The sequence below is a fragment of the Balaenoptera acutorostrata genome, chromosome 18 (assembly GCF_949987535.1).
Source record: "Balaenoptera acutorostrata chromosome 18, mBalAcu1.1, whole genome shotgun sequence".
NCBI lineage: Eukaryota > Metazoa > Chordata > Mammalia > Artiodactyla > Balaenopteridae > Balaenoptera > Balaenoptera acutorostrata.
In genome coordinates, this window is record NC_080081.1 from 55,219,164 (window position 1) to 55,243,888 (window position 24,725).

A 24,725-nucleotide genomic window follows, 5' to 3' on the forward strand; every position below is an offset into this window, starting at 1 on the left:
AGGGCCCAGGTTCAATCCCTGGTCAGGGAATTAAGATCCTGCAAGCTGAGCAGTGTGGCCCCCCCCTCCAAAAAAAAAAAATTTAGTTAAGAAATGCTATTTCAGTATCTTAAGGATACTACCTCTTCCTCTTTTCATTGTAAATTATATTTTGTTTGAATTAATAACATTTAACCAATGGTTATACATAAATATACAACATGCATATTTATTTGAAGGTGAGAAAGAAAACAGGATTCTCAAAAGGCAAAGAAATAGCCCTTTTAAACCACAGATTTTACAGAATCTCTAATTTCAGGCATATTTTCCCAAGCAAAATGCACCCTTTTCTCCAACCACATAAATGATTCAAGACACCTGCAAACGTATGAAAAGCAAATTACTATTTTTCCCTTTTAGTGTCATCACTAAATAAGACTCAGTAACCCAAAGAAAGATTTTCAGTATTTTAACACTGTCTCCCTCTGCTGTATAAAAAAGATTCAAAAATTTCATCATTTCCATTAAGATATAATTAAGTACAATTCTTTCCATTTGTTTCCCATAAAACACAGCTTAAAAACTGGTAGTTTAACAAAGTAATATATATTACTTTGGGTTAGGACAATAAAAATAATCATCCTCCAGAATACATTCTACAAATAAAAATTCTTTAGTCCAGACTTAGAAAAACCTATGAAAAGAAGCAACTGCTTTACAGAAGTATAAGTATTTTTCCTGGGTCACGCTGAACAATTTAGTAACTTGTGAACTTGGGGAAGGCATTTTAAGTCCATGAACCTCAATTTCTTTTAACCTGTAAAACTAAGAAGGAAAATACTTACTACACCCTGCCAACTTCATAAGGCCAACATCAGAATCCAATGTAAATTCATTCTCTGAACAATTGCTGACCACCGACTCACTACAAACAGTGCATAGGGCTAGGGTTGCCTAATTTAGCAAATGAAACATACTTATATTTAAAAATTATTCAGTTTGCCAGCCCGCCAAGCTGAGGTGTCAGATCAGCCATTTCTCACTAGTCACTGATGTGAACTGCTGGGTGTGAGGCCTCTGCATGAAGCACCCTGTGAACAAGTGAAACTAGAGGAAGCACAAAGGAAAAGAAAAAAAAAAGACAAGAATTGTGTCTTGCGAATTCCTCTTACGAGAGCACCGTAATCACAACTAACTGCTGAACAATCATCGACAGGAAGACACTGGAACTCACCAAAAAAGATACCCCACAACCAAAGACAAAGGAGAAGATGCAATGAGACAGTAGGAGGGGCACAATCATAATAAAATCAAATTCCATAACCACTGGGTGGGTGACTCACAAACTGAAGAACACTTATACCACAGAAGTCCACCCACTGGAGTGAAGGTTCTGAGCCCCATGTCAGGCGTCCCAACCTGGGGGTCCAGCAACGGGAGGAGGAATTCCTAGAGAATCACACTTTGAAGGCTACCGGGATTTGATTGCAGGACGCTGACAGGACTGGGGGAAACACAGACTCCACTCTTGGAGGGCGCACACAAAGTAGTGTGCCCACCAGGACCCAGGGGAAGGAGCAGTGACCCCATAGGAGACTGAACCAGATCTACCTGCTAGTATTGGAGGGTCTCCGGCAGAGGCAGGGGGCAGATGTGACTCACCATGGGGACAAGGACACTGGCAGCAGAAGTTCTGGGAAGTACTCCTTGGTGAACCCTCCTGGAGTCTGCCATTAGCCCCACCAAAGAGCCAGGTAGGCTCCAGTGCTGGGTCACCTCAGGTCAAACAACCAACAGGGAAGAACCCAGCATCACCGATCAGCAGACAAGCGGATTAAAGTTTTACTGAGCTCTGCCCACCAAAGTAACACCCAGCTCTACCCACCACCAGTCCCTCCCATCAGGAAGCTTGCACAAGCCTCTTAGATAGCCTCATCCACCACAGGGCAGACAGCAGAAGCAAAAAGAACTACAATCCTGCAGCCTGTGGAATGAAAACCATATTCACAGAAAGAGAGACAAAATAAAAAGGCAGAGGACTATGCACCAGATGAAGGAACAAAATTAAACCCCAGAAAAACTACTAAATGAAATGGAGATAGGCAACCTTCCAGAAAAAGAATTCAGAATAACGACAGTGAAGATGATACAGGACCTCGGAAAAAGAATGGAGGCAAAGATGGAGAAGATGCAAGAAATGTTTAACAAAGATCCCAAAGAGTTAAAGAACAAACACCTAGAAGAATTAAAGAACACACAAACAGAGACGAACACTACAATAACTGAAATGAAAAATACACTAGAAGGAACCAATAGCAGAATAACTGAGGCAGTAGAATGGATAAGTGACCTGGAAGACGGAATGATGGAATTCACTGCCGCTGAACAGAATAAAGAAAAAAGAATGAAAAGAGATGAAGACAGCCTAAGAGACCTCTGGGACAACATTAAATGCACCAAAATCCACATTATAGGGGTCTCAGAAGGAGAAGAGAGAGACAAAGGACCCAGGAAAATATTTGAAGAGATTACAGTTGAAAACTCCCTAACATAGGAAAGGAAATAGCCACCCAAGTCCAGGAAGCTCAGAGAGTCCCAGGCAGGATAAACCCAAGGAGAAAAAGGTCAAGACATATAGTAGTCGAAATGACAAAAATTAAAGACAAAGAAAAATTAAAAGCAACAAGGGAAAAACGACAAATAACATACAAGGGAGCTCCCATAAGGTTAACACCTGATTTCTCAGCAGAAAATCTACAAGCCAGAAGGGAGTGGAACAATATATTTAAAGTGATGAAAAGGAAGAACCTACAACCAAGATTACTCTACCTGGCAAGGATCTCATTCAGACAACCAAAAGCTTTACAGACAAGGAGAAGCTAAGAGAATCCAGCACCACCAAACCAGCTCTACAACAAATGCTAAAGGAACTTCTCTAAATGGGAAACACAACAGAAGAAAAGAACCTACACAAAAAAACTCAAAACAGGGCTTCCCTGGTGGCGCGGTGGTTGAGGGTCTGCCTGCCAGTGCGGGGGACGCGGGTTTGAGCCCTGGTCTGGGAGGATCCCACATGCCGCGGAGCAAGTGGGCCCGTGAGCCACAACTGCTGAGCCTGCGCGTCTGGGGCCCATGCTCCGCAACGGGAGGCCGCGATGGTGAGAGGCCCGCGCACCGCGGTGAAGAGTGGCCCCCACTTGCCGCAGCCGGGGAGGGCCCTCGCACAGGGGCGAGGACCCAACACAGCCATAGAGATAAATAAATAAATAAATTAATTAATTAAAAAAACTCAAAACAATTAAAAACGTGGTAACAGGAACATATATATCGATAATTACCTTAAACAAGAATGGATTAAATGCTCCAACCAAAAGACACAGGCTTGCTGAAAGGATACAAACACAAGACCCACATATATGCTGTCTACAAGAGACCCACTTCAGACCTAGGGACATATACAGACTGAAAGTGAGAGGATGGAAAAAGATATTCCATGCAAATGGAAATCAAAAGAAAGCTGGAGTAGCAATACTCATATCAGATAAAATAGACTTTAAAATAAAGAATGTTACAAGAGACAAGAAAGGCCACTACCTAATGATTAAGGGATTAATCCAAAAAGAAGATATAACAATTATAAATATATATGTACCCAACAAAGGAGCACCTCAATACATAAGGCAAATGCTAACAGCTATAAAAGAGAAAACTGACAGTAACACAATAATAGTGGGGGAACTTAACACCTCACTTACACCAATGGACAGAAAATCCAGACAGAAAATTAATAAGGAAACACAAGCTTTAAGTGACACAATAGACCAGACAGATTTAATTGGTGTTTATAGGACATTCTATCCGAGAACAGCAGATTACACTTTCTTCTCAAGTGCGCACGGAACATTCTCCAGGATAGACCACATCCTGGGTCACAAATCAAGCCTCGGTAAATTTAAGACAACTGAAATCATATCAAGCATCTTTTCTGACCACAACGCTATGAGATTAGTAATCAATTACAAAGAAAAAAAGGTAAAAAACACAAACACATGGAGGCTAAACCATACGTTACTAAATAACCAAGAGATCACTGAGGAAATCAAAAAATACCTACAGACAAATGACAGTGAAAACAAGACAATCCAAAACCTATGGGATGCAGCAAAAGCAGTTCTAAGAGGGAAGTATATAGCAATACAATCCTACCTCCAGAAACAAGAAAAACCTCAAATAAACAATCTAAACTTACACCTAAAGGAACTAGAGAAAGAAGAACAAACAAAACCCAAAGTTAGTAGAAGCAAAAAATCATAAAAGCAAGAGGGAAGAGAAATGGGAACATATTGTATATGTATAACTGATTCACTTTGTTATAAAGCAGAAGCTAACACACCATTGTAAGGCAATTATACTTCAATAAAGATGTTTAAAAAAAATCATAAAGATCAGAGCAGAAATAAATGAAATAGAAACAAAACAACAGCAAAGATCAATAAAACTAAAAGTTGGTTCTTTGAGGAGATAAACAAAATTGAGAAACTTTTAGCCAGACTCATCAAGAAAAAGAGGGAGAAGACTCAAATCAATAAAAATTAGAAATGAAAAAGAAGTTACAATGGACACCACAGAAACACAAAGCATCATAGGAGACTACTACAAGCAACTCTAGGCCAATAAAATGGACAACTTGGAAGAAATGGACAAATTCTTAGAAAGGTATAACTTTCTAAGACTGAACCAGGAAGAAATAGAAAATATGAACAGACCAATCACAAGTAATGAAATTGAAACTGTGATTAAAAATCTTCCAACAAACATAAGTCCAGGACCAGATGGCTTCACAGGTGAATTCTATCAAACATTTAGAGACGAGCTAACACCCATCCTTCTCAAACTCTTCCAAAAAGTTGCAGAGGAAGGAACACTCCCAAACTCATTCTTTGAGGCCACCATCACCCTGATACCAAAACCAGACAAAGATACTACAAAAAAAGAAAATTACAGACCAATATCACTGATGAATACAGAAGCAAAAATCCTCAACAAAATACTAGCAAACAGAATCTAACAACACATTAAAAGGATCATACACCATGATCAAGTGGGACTTATCCCACGGATGCAAGGATTCTTCAGTATAGGCAAATTAATACACCATATTAACAAACTGAAGAATGAAAACCAGATGATCATCTCAATAAATGCAGAAAAAGCTTTTGACAAAATTCAACACCCATTTATGATAAAAACTCTCCAGAAAGTGGGCATAGAGGGAGCCTACCTCAACATAATAAAGGCCATATATGACAAACACACAGCAAACATCATTCTCAATGGTGAAAAACTGAAAGCATTTCCTCTAAGATCAGGAACAAGACAAGGATGTCCCCTCTTGCCACTATTATTCAACATAGTTTTGGAATTCCTAGCCACAGCAATCAGAGAAGAAAAAGAAATAAAAGGAATACAAATTGGAAAAGAAGAAGTAAAACTGTCATTGTTTGCAGATGACATGATACTATACATAGAGAATCCTAAAGATGCCACCAGAAAACTACTAGAGCTAATCAATGAATTTGATAAAGTTGCAGGATACAAAATTAATGCACAGAAATCTCTTGCATTCCTATACACTAATGATGAAAAATCTGAAAGAGAAATTAAGGAAACATTCCCATTTACCATTGCAACAAAAAGAATAAAATACCTAGGAACAAACCTACCTAGGGAGACAAAAGACCTGTATGCAGAAAACTATAAGACACTGTTGAAAGAAATTAAAGATGATACCAACAGATGGAGAGATATTCCATGTTCTTGGATTAGAAGAATCAATATTGTGAAAATGACTATACTACCCAAAGCAATCTACAGATTCAATGCAATCCCTATCAAATTACCAATGGCATTTTTTACAGAACTAGAACAAAAAATCTTAAAATTTGTATGGAGACACAAAAGACCCCAAATAGCCAAAGCAGTCTTGAGGGGAAAAAACGGAGCTGGATGAATCAGACTCCGACTTCAGACTATACTACAAAGCTACAGTAATCAAGACAGTATGGTACTGGCACAAAAACAGAAATATAGATCAATGGAACAGGATAGAAAGCCCAGAGATAAACCCACCCACCTGTGGTGAACTAAACTATAACAAAGGAGGCAAGGATATACAATGGAGAAAAGACAGTCTCTTCAATAAGTGGTGCTGGGAAAACTGGATAGCTACATGTAAAAGAATGAAATTAGAACATTCCCTAAAACCATACACAAAAATAAACTCAAAATGGATTAAAGACCTAAATGTAAGACCAGACACTATAAAACTCTTAGAGGAAAACATAGGAAAAACACTTTCACATAAATCACAGCAAGATCTTTTTTGACCCACATCTTAGAGTAATGGTAATAAAAACAAAAATAAACAAATGGGACCTAACGAAACTTCAAAGCTTTTGCACAGCAAAGGAAACCATAAACAAAACGAAAAGACAACCCTCAGGATGGGAGAAAATATTTGCAAACGAATCAACGGACAAATGATTAGTCTCTACAGTATATAAACAGCTCATGCAGCTCAATATTAAAAAAACAAACCCACTAAAAAAATGGGCAGAAGGGCTTCCCTGCTGGTGCTCTGGTTAAGAATCCACCTGCCAATGCAGGGGACGTGGGTTCGAGCCCTGATCCGGGAAGATCCCACATGCCACGCAGCAACTAAGCCTATGTGCCACACAACTACCGAAGCCTGTGCACCTAGAGCCTGTGCTCCGCAAGAAGAGAAGCCACCACAACGAGAAGCACGTGCACTGCAGTGAAGAGTAGCCCCCTCTCGCCACAACCAGAAAAAGGCTGCACGCAGCAACAAAGACCCAATGCAGCCAAAAATAAATAAATAATGTAATTAAATTTATATATTAAAAAAAAAGGGCAGAAGACCTAAACAGACATTTCTCCAAAGAAAACATACAGACATACAGAGGCACATGAAAAGATGCTCAACATCACTAATTAACAGAGAAATGCAAATCAAAACTACAATGAAGTATCACCTCACACTGGTCAGAATGGGCATCATCAGAAAACCTACAAACAACAAATGCTGGAGAGGGTGTGGAGAAAAGGGAACCCTCTTGCACTGCTTGTGGGAATGTAAATTGATACAGCTACTATGGAGAACAGTATGGAGGTTCCTTAAAAAACTAAAAACAGAACTACCATATGACCCAGCAATCCCACTACTGGGCATATACCCTGAGAAAACCATAATTCAAAACGAGACGTGTACCACAACGTTCACTGCAGCACTATTTACAATAGCCAGGACATGGAAGCAACCTAAGTGTCCATCAACAGATGGATAAAAAAGATGTGGCACATATATACAATGGAATATTACTCAGCCATTAAAAGAAACAAAATTGAGTTATTTGTAGTGAGGTGGATGGACCGAGAGTCTGTCATACGCAGTGAAGTCAGAAAGAAAAAAACAAATACCGTATGCTAACACATATATATGGAATCTAAAAAAAAAAAAAATGGTTCTGAAGAACCTAGGGGCGGGACAGAAATAAAGACACAGACATAGAGAATGAACTTGAGGACACGGGGAGGGGGAAGGGTAAGCTGGGACGAAGTGAAAGAGTGGCATGGACATATATACACTACCAAATGTAAAATAGATGGCTAGTGGGAAGCAGCCGCATAGCACAGGGAGATCAGCTCGGTGCTTTGTGACCACCTAGAGGGGTGGGATAGGGAGGGTGGGAGGGAGATGCAAGAGGGAGGGGATATGGGGATATATGTATACGTATAGCTGATTCACTTTGTTATACAACAGAAACTAACACAACATTGTAAAGCAATCATACTCCCATAAAGATGTTAAAAAATAAATAAATTTTAAAATAAATAAATAAATAAACTGTGGTATGTCGAAAAAGAAGACACATGCACCCCAACGTTCACTGCAGCACTGTTTACAATAGCCAGGTCATGGAAGCAACCTAAATGCCCACCGACAGAAGAATGGATAAAGAAGATGTGGTACATATATACGATGGAATACTAGCCATAAAAAGGAACAAAACTGGGTCATTTGTAGAGACGTGGATGGACCTAGAGACTGTCATACAGAGTGAAGTAAGTCAGAAAGAGGAAAACAAATATTGTATATTAACGCATATGTGTGGAATCTAGAAAAATGGTACAGATGAACCGGTTTGCAAGGCAGAAATTGAGACACAGATGCAGAGAACAAACATATGGACACCAAGCAGGGAAAGCAGGGGCGGGGTGGTGGTGGTGGTGGTGGTGGTGGTGGTGGTGGTGGGATGAATTGGGAGATTGGGATTGACATGTGCACAGTGATGTGTATAAAATAGATAATAAGAACCTGCTGTATAAATAATAAATAAATAAAATTCAAAAAAATAAAAAGTTAACTGGGCATCCTATACTGTATCTGGTAACCCGACCTGAAGCACATACAGAGACACAAATATGACACCTTCTTATCTTCAGAAGACTTACTAAGAGTAAGGGAAATAAATGTGTACATATAAACAAACTACTATACAGGAAAGGAAAGTAGTAATGCAGCATTTAAAGAAAGGAGCAAGGGGCAAAAAAGGCAAACTGGGAACACAGTAAGAGGGGCTGGGGAATGGTTAGAATCAATAAGCACTCACAAGATTCAAAGGAGAATAAAGGACACTGCTTAGTTAAATCCTCGATTGTAGCCACACATACCTGTGTACTCACCAACCACACTACTCCATTATACAAGGTGGCTCAGTAACACAGGTTTTTAAGTTATTTGCCATCTATCACACAAATCAATTTACATTTAAATTACTTCAAAAAAAACACATGCATTAACAACCTCTCAACAGAAAGATGTACAAAAATGCCAAACTCCTAATTTTCTGACCTATCTCCTTCTCAAATCTAGTTATAGTTTTGTGCTTATTGTACCCAATATTATCTTATTAAATTCTACCCAATGTGGATGGGGCCAGTAAGATGAAAATCTTCACAATATGTCACCCTTTTTCTCACTTTCTATTGTCCAAGCAACTGTTTCCTATCTCTGCCTCTTAAGTAAACAGCTTTGTACTTTGTACATTTCAAATAGATAAGTGAGCAGATCATTTTTAACTAGATGCAAAAACTACTGCTTCTTTACTTCTTTACTTCCTCCTCCAACCCTCTCCAGGTGTCCCCTTCTTCCTGCAGGCCCAGTTACCATTCTTCATGACACAGGCCAACCCTGATTCTATTCTATGATAGGAAAATTCACACAACTAAACTCAAAAGTTAAATAACACACTGTGTTGCAGGACATACGCATAAAAAAGGTGCAGTAATGGAATTTATATCATTCTTTCTCATTAACTCATCATATACCTTCATACAATCTTACAGATGAAAGGATTTCAGAGTTCACAGTGCATATCCCTCTATTTTTATAGATGCTGAAAATCTTGCCCTATGTGTGACTACTCTAAATTAACAGGGCAAGCAAAGAACCAGTCAGATTTTTTGATTTTCAGTTTAGTATTTTTCCTGCTAAATTATACTTCTACCTACTCGTACTACATCTTTTGACTGGTAGCTGATATATTCCATGAATTTTAATTCTATTGCATATTCTTACTTATTTTTGAAAATATAAAGGAATCTAAAAATTATGGTTACTCAAACTGCAATTTAAATTATTCATTAATCCTTCATAACAAAGTAACCTAAAAGTCAGCTTAACTAAAAAACAAGAAGGCAGATTCATCTTTATAGTAGTCTGTATTTTTAACTGCGTAAGAAAACGTGAGAGAAGTATTTGTATATCACAACAGACCAAACTGACAAGTTCAAGACATGAGACACTGTCAGTATCAAATCTTAAAAAAATGCTGATCACCGTATCTTCTGTGAAAACCTCTTTATTGAGAAGTATTATACCTATCTTAATAAGCATACAAACACTTTTGAGGTTAGATTTTTACAATCCATTTTCCTAGAATTTGGGAAGGTGGAAAAACTGCTATTCAAAAATTATTGTTCATATTTAATTAAAAGATATGTGGCTGGAAGGATCTATAAGCTCACAATCACAGATTACCACTGACAACCCTTTTCAATTATCTTACCTTTGTTGAAAGTACTTTAAATGTGCTCTGTTCTGGTATTATAGGATGAAGAAGTCTCAGCTTCAAATTATAATCCTCTCCAGAAGGAAGTTTCACCAATGCGGACAACTAATGATCACAAAATCAGTAGCACATTTTATAAATTTATTTAAAGAAGGGTAAAGTACTTAAATTGACTATAATTACAGAACTTCAGTACTGCTGCAGATTATTTTCAAAACTTTCTATGGAATATCAGACTTAAGAATCTCAAAATAATCTTTTAAAAATCTGGTATCCTTCGCATGAATTCTCATATACATAATTAAATAGCAGAACAGAGTATGTTTCATAACACATACTGAACATTTAAATCCCAAGGAAACTCAATCCACAAGAACAAAATAATACAGTATGCAACAAAGAAATATTCATATGCAAAACATCTAGTTCTACCATGAACTCTCTTAAATATCTATCACAAGGTTTTCTACTAAATGCTAAGAAACCAAGTTATTGAAAGTCATACTCACTTAATATGGTTAGTAAATTCTAAGATATAAAAGTCACAATAAGTGGATCTTTTTCATGAAGTATACCACACAAATGTGTAACCAAAGCACGTATCTTACTAATGTCTTTTATATTTGTCAACCAAATTCTGCTTTGAATTCCAAATCTAAAGAAAGAGAAAACAATGCACACCTAGCTATAACATACAGTATACATACTCTTGTCTCAAAACTTAAAATGATTCAAATGGAAAAGCAATGCTTCAGATTTTCATCAGCATTTTCCACATTGTCTCAGGAAGAAATGACATATATCTAATAGACTGCTATAGATTATTCTGCAATATATATTTATATTTACAAATAAAAGTATTTAACCTCAACCAAAAATAATTCAAAGACTATAATAACCTCTTTTTCTGAAAATCCCACATTTACATCATTCTTCTGAACATTCTTGATCATAAGTGTAATGATTACTTGAGATTCTGTTTGATACCAGTCATACCTATTAAAAAAGAAAAAGGAAACTTAAAACAGAACTTATAATTTTCTTAAAGTTGTTGCTTGTTTTGTCAAGATAAAAAACTGTATATAATCTGATGAACAACAAGAGCTCCACCTTGAGGAACAAAATAGCAAAGCAGCTGTTGATTCACAGAAACAATTTTATGTAACTAATTTCATATGATCTGTACTAACGGAAGAGAAAAGTAAGGTCGATGATGTCCAAAACCCCTCCAGTGGATTTAAATACTTACATAATTTTCTAGGTTCTAACATATCTCTAATACTGTTGTGCTTAAGCTAATTTTTTTGGCCACGCCACACAGCATGCGGCCACATGCACAGCTAGTTTCAAAGATAAAATTTATTCTAAGAGGTAACAATTCTAATACACCATCAACAGTTTTATCCTCTCATTTCAACCTAATACTAAGAAGTAAACACTTCCATCCCTATTTTACAAATGAAAAAAAAAATGTAAGCTCAGAAGGGTGAGGCAATTGGCACATTAGTAGCAGGCGTTACACTGGACCCAGGTCAACCTGACCTCACATTCCAGGATCTCTTTACTGAAGCTGGGGGCAAACAGCCCTGAGCACAGGGAACAGAAGCAAATGAGCTAAAATTAAAATAATTTAACTCATTCTGCCAGGCACAATATTAGATACAGTACCTTCCTTCAATCTCAAAGTATGTGGGAAGATTATTGTGCCTAGAGATTCTAATTATGTGTATCTTTCCCACTGAAAGCTCTAAAAATATATCATCACTTTCAAATTAGACTGGATTATAAACTCCATGAGAGCAGAGCTATTTATCTATCCTGTCACTACCACATTCCCAGGACCAAGCACAGTACCCTGATACATGGTATATTTATTACATCAATGTGGGATTATTTTATACTCCAAACACTCCAATTATTAAGTTTATATACCCTACCCCTGCTCCTGTCACTAAAGTTCCTTGTTTACTAGGTACCTGGAGAGTCATCCTGTATCTCCCCAGAAAGAACATGAATAAATTGTTTTGTTTTAACATTTTCAAGCCATTTTACGTCAAAAGCACTGGATCTTTAAAAGTCTCACAGTTTTCCTTTGAAATTCAGTCAGGATGCAAAGCTCGAGATTAATGCCTTGTGTTTCTTTCTGTTACACTAAGAATACAAGTTGTACACACAGCTAATGAACAACTAAAAATAACTCAAATACTTGCTAAATACTTATTCATGATTGTAACTGCCGCCCTCAGCAAGTGACTTTCAATTCATGCAGAATTATTCTATGAAAAATTTACTCCAAATATAAAAGGCAGGTAGAGTTACAATTCTATCAAGTCTACTAACTTATTTACCTAGGTAACAGCAATAACTTAAATGGAAGAGGCTCTCTTTAATACATGGAAAGGTGACATAATGTGTAATCAAGTTAAGTTTTAATTGGCAAGTGATTTGATTTTAACCTTATTATAAACACTAATTCAAATCAGTTAACAGTCTTACAATTAGTTTTTCAAGGCTTTAATATGATTTCTTTTATAAACTAAGAAATACTTAAATCACAGGTAAGGACTTGCTTACTATTAAACAACGGGGTTTTTTCCCTTTAGGCATATTTATCACACATTATGAAAAAGAAACACTTACTTGATTTTTGACTGATAAGTCCTCTGGGATGCAGACTGATTTTGGCAAGTTGAAAGAGAAAGATTTTTACAAGTTAGTTTACTAACTGCGTATTAAAAATGCATGTATTATTAATTTACCCAGTGTTATAGTTACTTTGATATGGAATAACTTCACGAAACCTTCCTACAGAGCATGGTATCCATAATTGTTAAATAATACTCATCTTCACAGGAATTAGAATACTCAGTTGTTGTTTTTTTATTTTTATTTTTTAACTTCTTTATTGGAGTATAATAGCTTTACAATGGTGTGTTAGTTTCTGCTTTATAACAAACTGAATCAGTTATACATCTACATATGTCCCCATATCTCTTCCCTCTTGCATCTCCCTCCCTCCCACCCTCCCTATCCCACCACTCTAGGTGGTCACAGAGCACCGAGCTGATCTCCGTTACTCAGCATTTTTAAAATTTTATGAGTTTCAATTTGAAAACACCGTTTTTCTTCTAAAATAAAAGAAGGATAAAAAACAGAAAAATTTCTGAAGATATGTTTGGAAAAGGTTACATATAAAATGTCCAGTTCCAAGATTCAGTAACTCTCTAAGCTGAAAATAACAATAACATTTAAAAAAACATTTTTAAGACTATAGTATAACCTTCAGGCTTAACAATGGCATCAAACTGCTCTGGAAAAACATATGAAGCACTATTTCCATGGTGCCTTCCTGATATTGTCTTACACCGTTTATGGCTGGCCTCTCTGCAACAAACATTCTACACTGACCACTGAGAAACAAAGTGACTCCTAACCAATCCAAACTTTCCTAAGCTATGTGTGCCAGTTCAGACTGTAAATCTAAAGAACTTGCCCTGGGTCAATGGTGGCCTCTAATTTGTCCCTAAATAAGAAGGGAAGAGACGGCATTTGGAGGAAGAAAATAAGTAAAACTGCCCTAGAGAGATATGTAACTGACAGAAAGCTCATTCCGAGTCCTGCCTCAAATATATTTAGTAATAATATGATTAAGTAAAAACACAAAGGATAAAACCTTTGGACTTACCACCTCGGGCTGTGATCCTATTAAAAACATAAAAAGGAAACATTTTCAGGTAACAGTACATGTATAGGCAAAATTACATACATGATTTCTATGGCACAAACACACTGATTAAGCAAACCAATTCTCCATGCATACCTAATAAGGGAAAGTGGTTTAACTTTGCATTCTGGAGTCACTTGAGACTCCTCAGTAATTTCTTGCCAGTAATACCACTGCAAAACAAATCCATCCAAATTTCCCTTTCAACATAACGAATGAGGTAAAAAATCAAAATACCTTGGGAAATCCCAACCTAAGAGAACATCCACTACTTAAATTATAAGCTATAAAGTTCAAAACAAAAAAATGTCAAACATTTACTTCTTTTTAAACGGAAAGACCACAGGAAACCTGCATACTTACCATTCTGAGCTTCTTGACACCTTTTAATCCAGACAATGAAATCAGCATCTGCACCTAGAAAGAACAAACTGATTGTAACATCAGTCATCTGCACAACCTAACATATTCATTCAACAAATAGTTACTGAATACCTATGTTCCAAACACTATTCTAGGCACTGTGGATGCAACAGTGAATTAGACAAAAATATCTGTCCTAAAAGAGTTTATAGCTATCCTAATATTAAACCTATTAGTTAGGTTTAATATTTACTTGTTCATCCTGAAGAATTCTGATTTTTAAAAAATCAATTTTATCTGCCTGCCAATGCAGGGGACACGGGTTCGATCCCTGGTCCGGGAAGATCCCACATGCCATGAAGCAACTAAGCCCGTGCACCACAAGTACTGAGCCTGAGCTCTAGAGCCCACGAGCCACAACCACTGAAGCCTGCTCCATGTCCCCCATGGAGCAAAACCATTCCCAGTTAGGAGCTACTGCTTTAGAGAATTGTGATAACACTCTATCATAAGATGAAAATAAAATGATAGTACACAATTAGGATTATGTAGTCTATAACTATCTATGAGATTACTTAAAACCTTTTTGTACTTTGCAGAGCTTTTGATACTTGGCTCTTACAATTTCTATATATTACGCACAGATATCTATACTGCTGTGATAATTTTTATCTATTTCTCTCAAAAAGGTGATATTAGAAACTCACAATACTCTCAAACCTCCACGTTTCTTCAATACCCTATCATACTTTACCCCAAACTTTAACACTTCATGTCTCAATAAAAATTTTCATTGTAAGATTTCCTTCTCTCAGCAATCTGAATAATAACTTAAATAGACTTCTGAATGTGAGAGCAAATTAAACTTTCACTTATCCATTAGAAAAAAAATAAAGCCAGACTAAGAACTGGGAGCACACTAAGTGTGTATATAGTTTTCTGCTTCTGATGATAGTTTATCTGTGATTTAAGTGCTAAAGAAAGGCCAATTTAATCAATTTTTAAGTAAATTCAAATTCTGCCATCAACATGAAATGTCATTAAGAAGAGAAAAAAGCTGGGTTTCTATAATTAACTTGAGATTACACTAACAAAATTCAGCTATGGTATTTAAGACACATAGATATAATGGATTAGTGTACTAACATATAATTCTAATACTTACTATCTAATTTCTGTCCTTCTGTAAAAGCTTCTAGAGCAGCAGCATAGTTTTTTTCATGGTATTCACATATCCTGCATGAGCATATTAAAAACAAATACACACACATGAGATCATGAAAAACAGCCTTCTTTCTAAATTAAAAAAAAACAATTTTCCCTACTATTCAAAGAAAGAATTTAAGTATATGTTAATAAGCCAGCCAAGAGATTTCCTAAAATACTCTACTATAATATCTAGTATAATTCCTATTAAAATCCAATTTTGGAACTCATTTCAGAAGGAATTTCTTGATTCTAATTGTATATACTTGCTTATTCCGAAATACAGTTATATTAAGGAATTTCTGATTCTTAAAGAATAAAGTCACACTTATCAACAGAAACAAACTGGGATATAAAGTACACAGATAACAGAGTCTTCATTAAATGTAGCCTGTCCAGCTTGGGTGAGGAATAGATGTTCTCTAGTCAGTTAAATACAGTAAATTCCAAATGATGAAGCAAAAAAGGGATGTGAAATCCAAGAGTTTCATCTAGACTTTGCAGTTACTTCAACCATCACTATTTTAAACTATATATATACACTAACTATACTACAATAAAAGTATAAAACATACCTAAAATTGAATCCTATCTCAGCTATAAAATGTATAAATACAGAATTTACTATTTATATAAAGCTTACAATTAATTCATTCAAGAGACTATAGTCCAGACCCAGGAAGAAGAGTAGGTACTGCATACCCCTTTCTCAGCAGAGCAATGGAACTATCTGGATTAAGTTCAAGAGATTTCTTTGCATCAGCAACAGCATCTGCATATGAATAAAATGGGTTTTTTAGTCAGTTACTTATGGATCCTAACAAATACTACACACAAAATTTGAATTAGCCTCTGATTTTTAAGTTTTCAAGCTGGTGAAATGGACAAATGATTTTAAATTAGGAAAAATTAATCCAAGATAAAATTACCCTCATACCTTCCTAATGACCTAATATTTAGCTTCCTTCTTAAAGCGCTTCAGGCAATGAATAAAGCTCTGTATCACAAAGTTCATCTAATTTTCTCATTAACATCATTTATGTAATCTGACTCAAGGTATTTAATTTCTTCCTACTCAGATTATCTATCCAGATAATTAAAATTACAGAATATAGAAATACATTTTTTACAAAAAATAAAACAAGGGAATTCATTTAAATACTTTGTAAAATAGTAAATTTGATGTCATTCTTTGTTAGCATATCCAATAACCATAAATGAAATCTGTACAAATTCTACACCCACCAAAGAAAGAATGGACAACCATAAAATTTAAATGGGTGATGCTCTCAGCTGCCAGCCTTTATTCTTTTCTAGGGTAAGCATTTAAAGCCATAACCCTCCTCTTCTAAATACCACATTGGCTGCATCCCACAAGTTGCATTTTCACTACTGTTCAGTTCTAATTCACACTGAAGTGTCTTTTTTGATCCTGACTTATTTGGGAGCGTTTGAATGTGTAAACGTATGAGTTCTGTGTAATTCGCTCTACCATTGCCTTCCAACACCCATCCTCTCCTTCTCCCATCGCATAATGGTGGGGAATGGTGGTCGTGTAACCAGCTGATACAAACTACAACTTCCGGTCTCCCTCACAGGTAGGCAGGGCCTTGTGACTAAGTTCCAGTCAGTGAAAGACGAGGGAATGTCATCCTCTAGGGACTTCCAGGAAAGCTCCATAGGAGGAGGACACAGTCTGCAGGGACACCTTCGGCCTTCCCCCCTTCCTTCTTTCTTCCTGCCGTAAATGAAGACATGATGGCTATGATGGCAGCGGCCCCGCCATCATCCTGCACCTTGAGGTGATCTTGAGGATGGAAGGCATGGACTACAATGGTGGGGCTGAAAGTGCAGAAGCCTGGGTCCCTGGGGACCAGGAAAGCTCCCCCATCAGCCCTGAACTTACTCCCTCTGTAATGTGAAAGAAAATCACCCTGTATCGGGTTCAGTAATTGTTACCTGGCCAATGCAATTTCTAACCGATAAAGAAGTCTTTAAGATAAAAAAAAAAAAAAAAAAAAAATAAATGGGTGATGCTCAACATAATGTTTGTCACATTTCAGCTACTTCACCTTGTATGAAAGACCAAGTTAAAAATCCTGGAAGATAACCTTTATTTTATTTGATTCATTGTATCTTGGGCAAAATTTGTAAGTAACTTATAGAGACAATATACTTTGTAAGAAAAGTTACCACGGTAATTCCCAAGAAGAATGTGACAATAAGCTCTTTGACAGTAATACTGTGCATCATCTGGTTTCTGCTCCAGAGCCTTAGTCAGCTCCTACAAATACAAACACGCTGAGTGTCAGTAAACGTTTTTTAAAAGCCATCGAATTCTAATTAAACATGATTTTTAATCAAATAGCCTACTGTCATAAAGTATTTGGAGGAAAGATAACAGGGAAACAAGCTTGGAGCTTTTCTTTCCAAGAGGATCAATATCCCCCTTTCTCCTCCCTTCTCCCCTCAAAAGACCACAACTGAATGTAATATCTACCTAAAGCACTTAGCAGTTCCTGGCCTACAGCAGAACTCAATAAATGGTAACTATTATCACCTCATTTATTCTGGAGAGTTTAGTTCATATACATTGACCACCACTGATTTTCTCCTTCTAATTTGGAGAAGATTCAAAGATCATGTAGAATTTGAGATGCCTAGAAAATATGAAGCTGTCCAATAAAAACAAAATAAAAAACAAACAAAAAATGGAAGTTAAACCTAGAGCTCAGGGAGGTTAATGGAACCAATAAATACATAATCAAGTTTACCTGGCCCTCTCCTATCCTCTTATCAATGGCCTAAGAAATTACAGCATTCTGTCAAAAGCCCAGATACAATATCTCATAGATAGCTACTATCAATTGATCAAGAATTCACAGAGCGATTAAAACTTTTGCCAATCTGGGCAGTCACAGTTCATAAGTGGTAGCTGGAACAATACTGATGCAAGAAGAGAGAACACAATTAGTGAAGCCAAGGACAAATGCAGGCAAACAGGAAGGCTGTGATTCTCTACCCATTGCCCACACACAACCTAGGGACTTGGTAGTTTTCTTAACAGGCAAAATTACTTCAACAGCCACACATGTCGCTTTGCTTGAACCCCGCAGTGTGATTCTCACAAAGCAATGTATACTATACTTGGTAATCATAAACCTAAAACCCAACATACCTAAGATCTAAACCATTTTTTACCACCTTAACCCCTATCACCCTGATACAAGCAGTAATGAAAATCAGATCTTGTTACTATGTCTCTACTCAAAACTTTCCAACACCTTTCCAGGTGACTCACAGGAAAAGCCCAAGTCCTTCCAATGATCTGTAAGGCCCTCCTTGATATAACCTTCTGCTCTCCCTCTCATCTCACCTCTTAAAACTCGTCTCCTTGCTCCACCATTCTAGCCACAATGGCCTCCTTGCTGTCCTGCAAACATCTCAGGACCCTGCACCTGCTGCTCCCTCCCACTAGAATGCTCTTCCCCCAGATGCGTGCAGAAAATCCATTCCCTCACTTCCTACTCAGTGACTGTGCCAGAGACAGGATTCAAATCCAGGTCTGACTCCAAATCAAATTTTAACCACTAAACATTGCCTCATGGTAAAATTTTACTCCAAGTTTCTTTCACACACCATCTAACATTTGTATTAATACAAGGTTTTCTAATACTTTGAAATTCTTAAGCTAAAAACACCATCTTCCACTAAGCTTTCAAACAATTTTAAAAACAGCTGATGGCTTCTTACATATCTACTCAAATATATCATAAAACCACATTTCCAGCCTCTCCTCACCAAGAAAATGTATATTATAGGTCAAAAAGGCTGTTACAGGTTATAATAATACCTGGATCATCAATTCAAAAAGTAGTTTTATTTTTTTCAGTAGTCAGGTTTTTCTGTTTGTTTTTCAAAACGTATTTTTAAACACATATTATGGAACAAACATAGGCCAGACACTGGAGGTTCAAAGATGAATAAAATATTCCTTTTCTTTAGAAGTCAGGTATAAACTTCTGAATTTTGAACCAACTTGCAAACGAATGACCTTTAAAAACACAAACCAATTGTTGGTTAAGGAGAACCAGTTATGGTCATTCAGTTAAATAAACTAAGCAACTGACTTATTAGGCTATCAATAAAAAAAGTTACCAAAAAAACCACTCAACACAAACTGAACATTATAACACACCACCTTGTAAGTCATGAATACAACACAACAATAAATTTATTTTGAATAAGGAATATATGATATAATAAAACCAGAAAAAGTGACGGTAAAATAATTATTTGTGGTTGTCTTAACTACATCTGACTTGTGGCGTGTTTTCAGTGTTCTACTGTTTCTGTAACAACAGCTACTGGCTGCTAGAATACAAAGGGACTAAAGAGAGGTATCTCGAAAGGCAAGGACTTCAGTGCCAACATTTTAATCACAGCAGCAAAGGGCTATTTAATCAGACTTATACGAAACGTATCCAAAGATATAGTACTTCTCACAGAAAATGGGTTGTGTTTATAGTCCGCAAAAGTAAAGAAACCTATGAAGTGTAAAATATAATTACACTGAAATCTTTAACAAGATAATGGTAAAGGAAGTACACTGATAACACAGAACGATAGGGGGAAAATTCCTTTTTAAGGCATTAAAATTGTTTAAGACTTGGATCTTAGAAAATTAATTTCCAAATCTTTATAGAGCTTTAGGCTCTCTTAAAATGCTATCCAAAATGGTTACTTGTTGTTAAGATTAAAAGCAAAAGCAGACTGCTCAGAGGGACCTAACATCTAAAGGCCTTTAGCTCTGGATATCTCAGCCTGACTCCCCTTGCCACTTTCTTCTAGTCACAGCTAATCCCCAATTATGGATAAACAAAAGAGTATCAAGCCTTCTGCCTTCCTAAACTAGCAAGCACTCCTGGAGAAAAATCACATAACCATGTAGAACTGGTATACTTTATGCTAACCAGCTATGCCCTCAACAAAGCTATCTGTGGTCAACTACTTCAGAGTCAGCTCCCAAACAATTATATCATACACCTCAATCCTACCCACTCCTCCAGAGGATGACCTTGATGCCTTGAACCTGAGACTTGTCACTTCTAAACTCGATAACCTTGAGCAAGTTAATCTCTTTAGCCTCAGCGTGCTTGTAAATGCACCTCACAGTTGTTCCAAGAATTGTGGTAGGAGTCATTTAACACACCTGAGTGCCTACTACATCCCAGGCACTATCCTGAGAACACAGTGGTAAACAGATACACAAAACCCCTGCTCTCTTGAAGCTTACATTGGGGCCCAATTCAGATAAGGTAGTCAGAGAAAACAGCTTCCTAGAGAAGGTGACATTTTAGATGAAATCTAGAGTGATGAGCATTTCCAAGCAAAACAAGAGATACTCAATAGAGAGTACATTCTAGGCAAAAGAACTGCAAGTCCAAAGGCCCTGCACCAGGACTGAGCTCGACACATTTGAGTAGCAGAAAGCAAGCCAGCGTGGCTAGAACCTAGAGAGCAATGAATCTATAAGATGTCTACCTTAAGGACCTCACCCTTGTACCTTACATTACTTATCCTCATAATCACCCTTTCAAGTGGTCCTAGTTAATCCCATTTTACAGACAGGAAATCTGATCCAGAAGAGTGATGGCAGGAACTTTCTTGAAACCAGGATACAGACCCAAGCAGTCTGATTCCAGAGCCCATGCTCTTAAGCACTACTCACACTCATAATCCACATATATGTTTTCTCTTTCTACTGAACTGAGACTTCCTCTGCAAAGTTTTATTGACTTCCCCAGTTAGCCTCTACTCTGCTACGCTCTTTACTGTACCTGATACACCACTCCACTGGAGTACTTGTATTTTAATGATCTGTTGAGTTGCCTGTCTCTCTCCACTAGACTGCAAACTCCCTCACTACAGTAGTTTCATCTTTAGCTTGCCGGCTCCCAGTACAGCATTTGCCACTAACGTTGTTTAATGAATGAAAAATGTAATCAGCTTGATACACTTTCTCTTTATTCTTAATTGGATGGTCTTATATAAAAATGTGACATTTTAAGTGATGTGATATCAAGCGACCTTAATTTTAAAATAGCTACTGTTAAACCAACCCTTGGGAAAATCTAGAGGGAAACAGACTCTCACTTCTCATCAAGGTTCCAGCCCTACTCATTATTACCAATTACTTAGTAATTAACATTTGCCTGTTTATCTCTGTGAGAAGGTCATCTCAAGTTTTAAAAAGAACATTTCCTCTTAACACAAGCTGGTTCTTATCAAGATCATTCTCCCCACTCCCAGTTTTTGATTCAGGTGTGTGGCAGGTCCTAAGAATTTGCATTTCTAACAAATTCCCAGGTGATGCTCCTGCAGAAGGTCTGGGGATCATGCTTTTGAAAGCCGCTATTCTACAGCACTGGACTAAGAATCAGGAAACGTGTCCTGAGGCCCCTATTCTGCCTCTAACTGGCCGCATACATCTCTATGACAGATCACTTGGACTTCTTTGGGTCCGTTTTCTTCTGTAAAACGGAAGGGTAAGGAGTACTGGCCTACAGGAGTCATAAGTGCTTTCAGAAAATCTGGGGTGGAGAATTCCCTGGCAGTCCGTGCTTCCACTGCAGGGGGCACGGGTTTGATCCCTGGTTGGGGAACTAAGATCCCACATGCTTGCAGCACAGCCAAAAAATATAACAAAGAAAATCTAGGGTGGGGTCCAAGAATTTGCATTTCTGTGAGTTCCTAAGTGATGCTGATGCTACTGGTCCAAGAGCCACACTTCACAGACAAATGCACTAAAGCTAATCACACACCTACACTATCCAATTTCACTCCTAGAAAGAAAAAAACAAATGCACTCCCAAAAGAAAGGACTGCATGTGTTCACCAAAATACACGTACAAGAAAATTCACAGTGGTTTTATTCATACTAGCTAACAACTGGAAATATCCTAAACGTTCACTGTTAGAATAAATTGTGCTATATTAATACAGTGGAATACTACACAGCAGTGAAAAGCAAACAACTTATGGATATATCTCCCATAATGTTTAAAGCAAGACAGAGTATCTACACTCAACTGAATACCTAGTGTATGATACTTTTTACATTAAGTCCAAGAAAAACTAACTGATGGTGACAGAGTACAGAACAGGTGGGTAAGAGGAATTATTGGCTGGGAAGAAACATGAGAAAGCCTTGAAATGGAAGTATTCTATATCTTGCTCTGGGTGGTATACATACATGTAAAACTTCAAGTTCATTAGTGCAGACTCAAGATTTGTGTTAGATATCCCACTTCAATAAATAATTTTGAAAGTAAAATAACTGAGATGTAACATGACAGAGAATTCATTACATTAATATCCTTTCATACCAACTATTATATAAACTAGATTTCCAAAGGAGGCATGGGGCCTAAGAGGACCATAACAAAGGTAGATTCTGAAAATTAATAGCTATCTAGCTGACGTGAAGGAATTGTGGAGAAAAACTCTCAGTGCCTCTGGTAACATTACTCTAATAGTGATCCCAAAAGCATCACTAGGAAACATCACAGCACAACTGAGTAATCAACCACTTTATTTGTTCGTATCCCGGCCCCAAAAGCATAATCCAACCTAAAAGGCCCCAAAGGACCCACGCCCTGGTTTCCTCCCCACCTCATTTCTCACTCCACTTTCAACCCACTCTAACCAAATGGGCCTTCTTGCTGCTCCTTGCACAGGCTGACTTCATTCCTACCTCAGGATCCTGACACTGACTCCTCTTCCTGCCTGAAATAATCTTTCCCCAGAGCTTCCAAGCTCACTCCCTCACGCCTCTTCTCAAATGTCACCTCCTCTACTAACCATGGAACAAATTTCTTTTAGAAATCATAGCTAAGAAAAAGGTTCTCTTGCCTCAAATTCCTAACCTTACATATGTTAAATCATAACAGCAAAACAGTTTCCTCTTTTTTATGCTTCAAAGCAAGAAACCCCTGGCTAAATTTTGTGACCCACTGCATCATGTATGCTTAGTTTGGGCTCTCTTTATTACTTCAAATTATTATTTAACTCTTGCTCTTTTGCTTCCCTTCACAGCTTTATAGTTTTTCACTCAACACAAACACAAACACAAAGTGCCTTACAAATCAGTTAAATACATAAATAAGAGTTTAATCCAGAGCAAACAGTGCCTTCCATACAGCAGCCCCCAAGAAATTGTTTTGAGGAATAAACAAATGAGTGGATAATAAACAGTGACTGGACATCTGGAAATTTTCGGGCACACACGAGAAAAGGTTTCTGTTCCACCAGTGTGAGCTCATACAGGCACTCAGCACAGACCTGGTACAGAAAAACGGCAAGGATGATTGTCAAACGAAAAACCGAATGAACAAACATCAAGCCTTAGATTTCACGTTTTTTTCTCAGTCACAAATGCCATTTAAAAACAAACCCTTTCAGACCAACTATGAATGTTACCTCTACCCCCAAAAAGGAGAGCAAGTTTTACTAAGCAGCTCCAAGGATGCAGGAACGGACTAGGGATGGGAAGCGTAACCCGGCCGCTGCGGGACACAGAAGAGAGAGGTGGAGTCTGACAACATCAGGGCTGAGACACAGGAAAAGCAGCAGCCCCGACCCCGGGAAGACAGTGCTGGGAAGAGCCGGGGTGGGCCGGAACCCGACGCGGCTGCGTTCCCCAGAGCACAGTGAACCGGCTCTCTCACCTCCAACGCCGCCTGGGGGTCCTCGTCAATCAGAGCATCTGAGAAGCTCCGGAAAAACCTGCCAGGAAAACAACGACTTCAGCAGGGCTCTCTAACTAAAGAAAGACGGAGGAGAATACAAATAATAGCAGAGAAGGAAAAACACGCACCTCTGGGCTGCGGCAGGTCCCGCAGCAGCCGCCGCCATCTCTAATAGTCACTGTTACCGCTGCTGGAACTGCTCCTACCGAGGTTACCAGCTCCGCCGCCGCCCAAGGGGGAAACTTCTGGAGAAACACCGACCGAGCTTCCGTCTTACGTAGCCAATGAGCAGCCACGCAGCGTGCATCGAGGGGCGGGGAGGTGAAGCGCGGGCGCGGGGTGGGCTGGGACACTGGAGGACCTACTCTTCTGGCCCGCCCCGCCCCCACCCCGGCCGGCGAGCAGCCTGTCAGGCCCCGCCCCCTGCAGCCATGGTTACGCAGGCCGCGGCGTAATCCAGTCCCAGCGCGCACCCGCACAGCCGCAAAGCCTCTGTGGGTGGTAGGTCGAAAGGACGTTTGTGCCGTACTGTTATCGCTCAGGAACGTGTGG

The 24,725-nt window shown here is 38.0% G+C and overlaps 1 protein-coding gene across 1 annotated transcript in view; it reads right to left on the reverse strand.

Moving 5' to 3' along the window:
- The window catches only part of SUGT1 (SGT1 homolog, MIS12 kinetochore complex assembly cochaperone), a 45,009-nt gene extending 20,566 nt beyond the window's left edge, over nt 1–24,443 (reverse strand). The window contains exons 1-10 of the mRNA XM_007186776.3: nt 24,302–24,443; nt 24,153–24,210; nt 17,617–17,707; nt 16,126–16,195; nt 15,383–15,453; nt 14,218–14,271; nt 13,816–13,832; nt 12,771–12,805; nt 11,030–11,126; nt 10,128–10,235 (exon numbers count right to left, since the gene is read on the reverse strand). Of these exons, the coding sequence (XP_007186838.1) occupies nt 10,128–10,235; nt 11,030–11,126; nt 12,771–12,805; nt 13,816–13,832; nt 14,218–14,271; nt 15,383–15,453; nt 16,126–16,195; nt 17,617–17,707; nt 24,153–24,210; nt 24,302–24,339 (639 nt within the window). The 5' untranslated portion in view covers nt 24,340–24,443. The remainder of the gene's footprint in view (nt 1–10,127; nt 10,236–11,029; nt 11,127–12,770; nt 12,806–13,815; nt 13,833–14,217; nt 14,272–15,382; nt 15,454–16,125; nt 16,196–17,616; nt 17,708–24,152; nt 24,211–24,301) is intronic.
- Nucleotides 24,444–24,725: the final 282 nt, after the last annotated feature.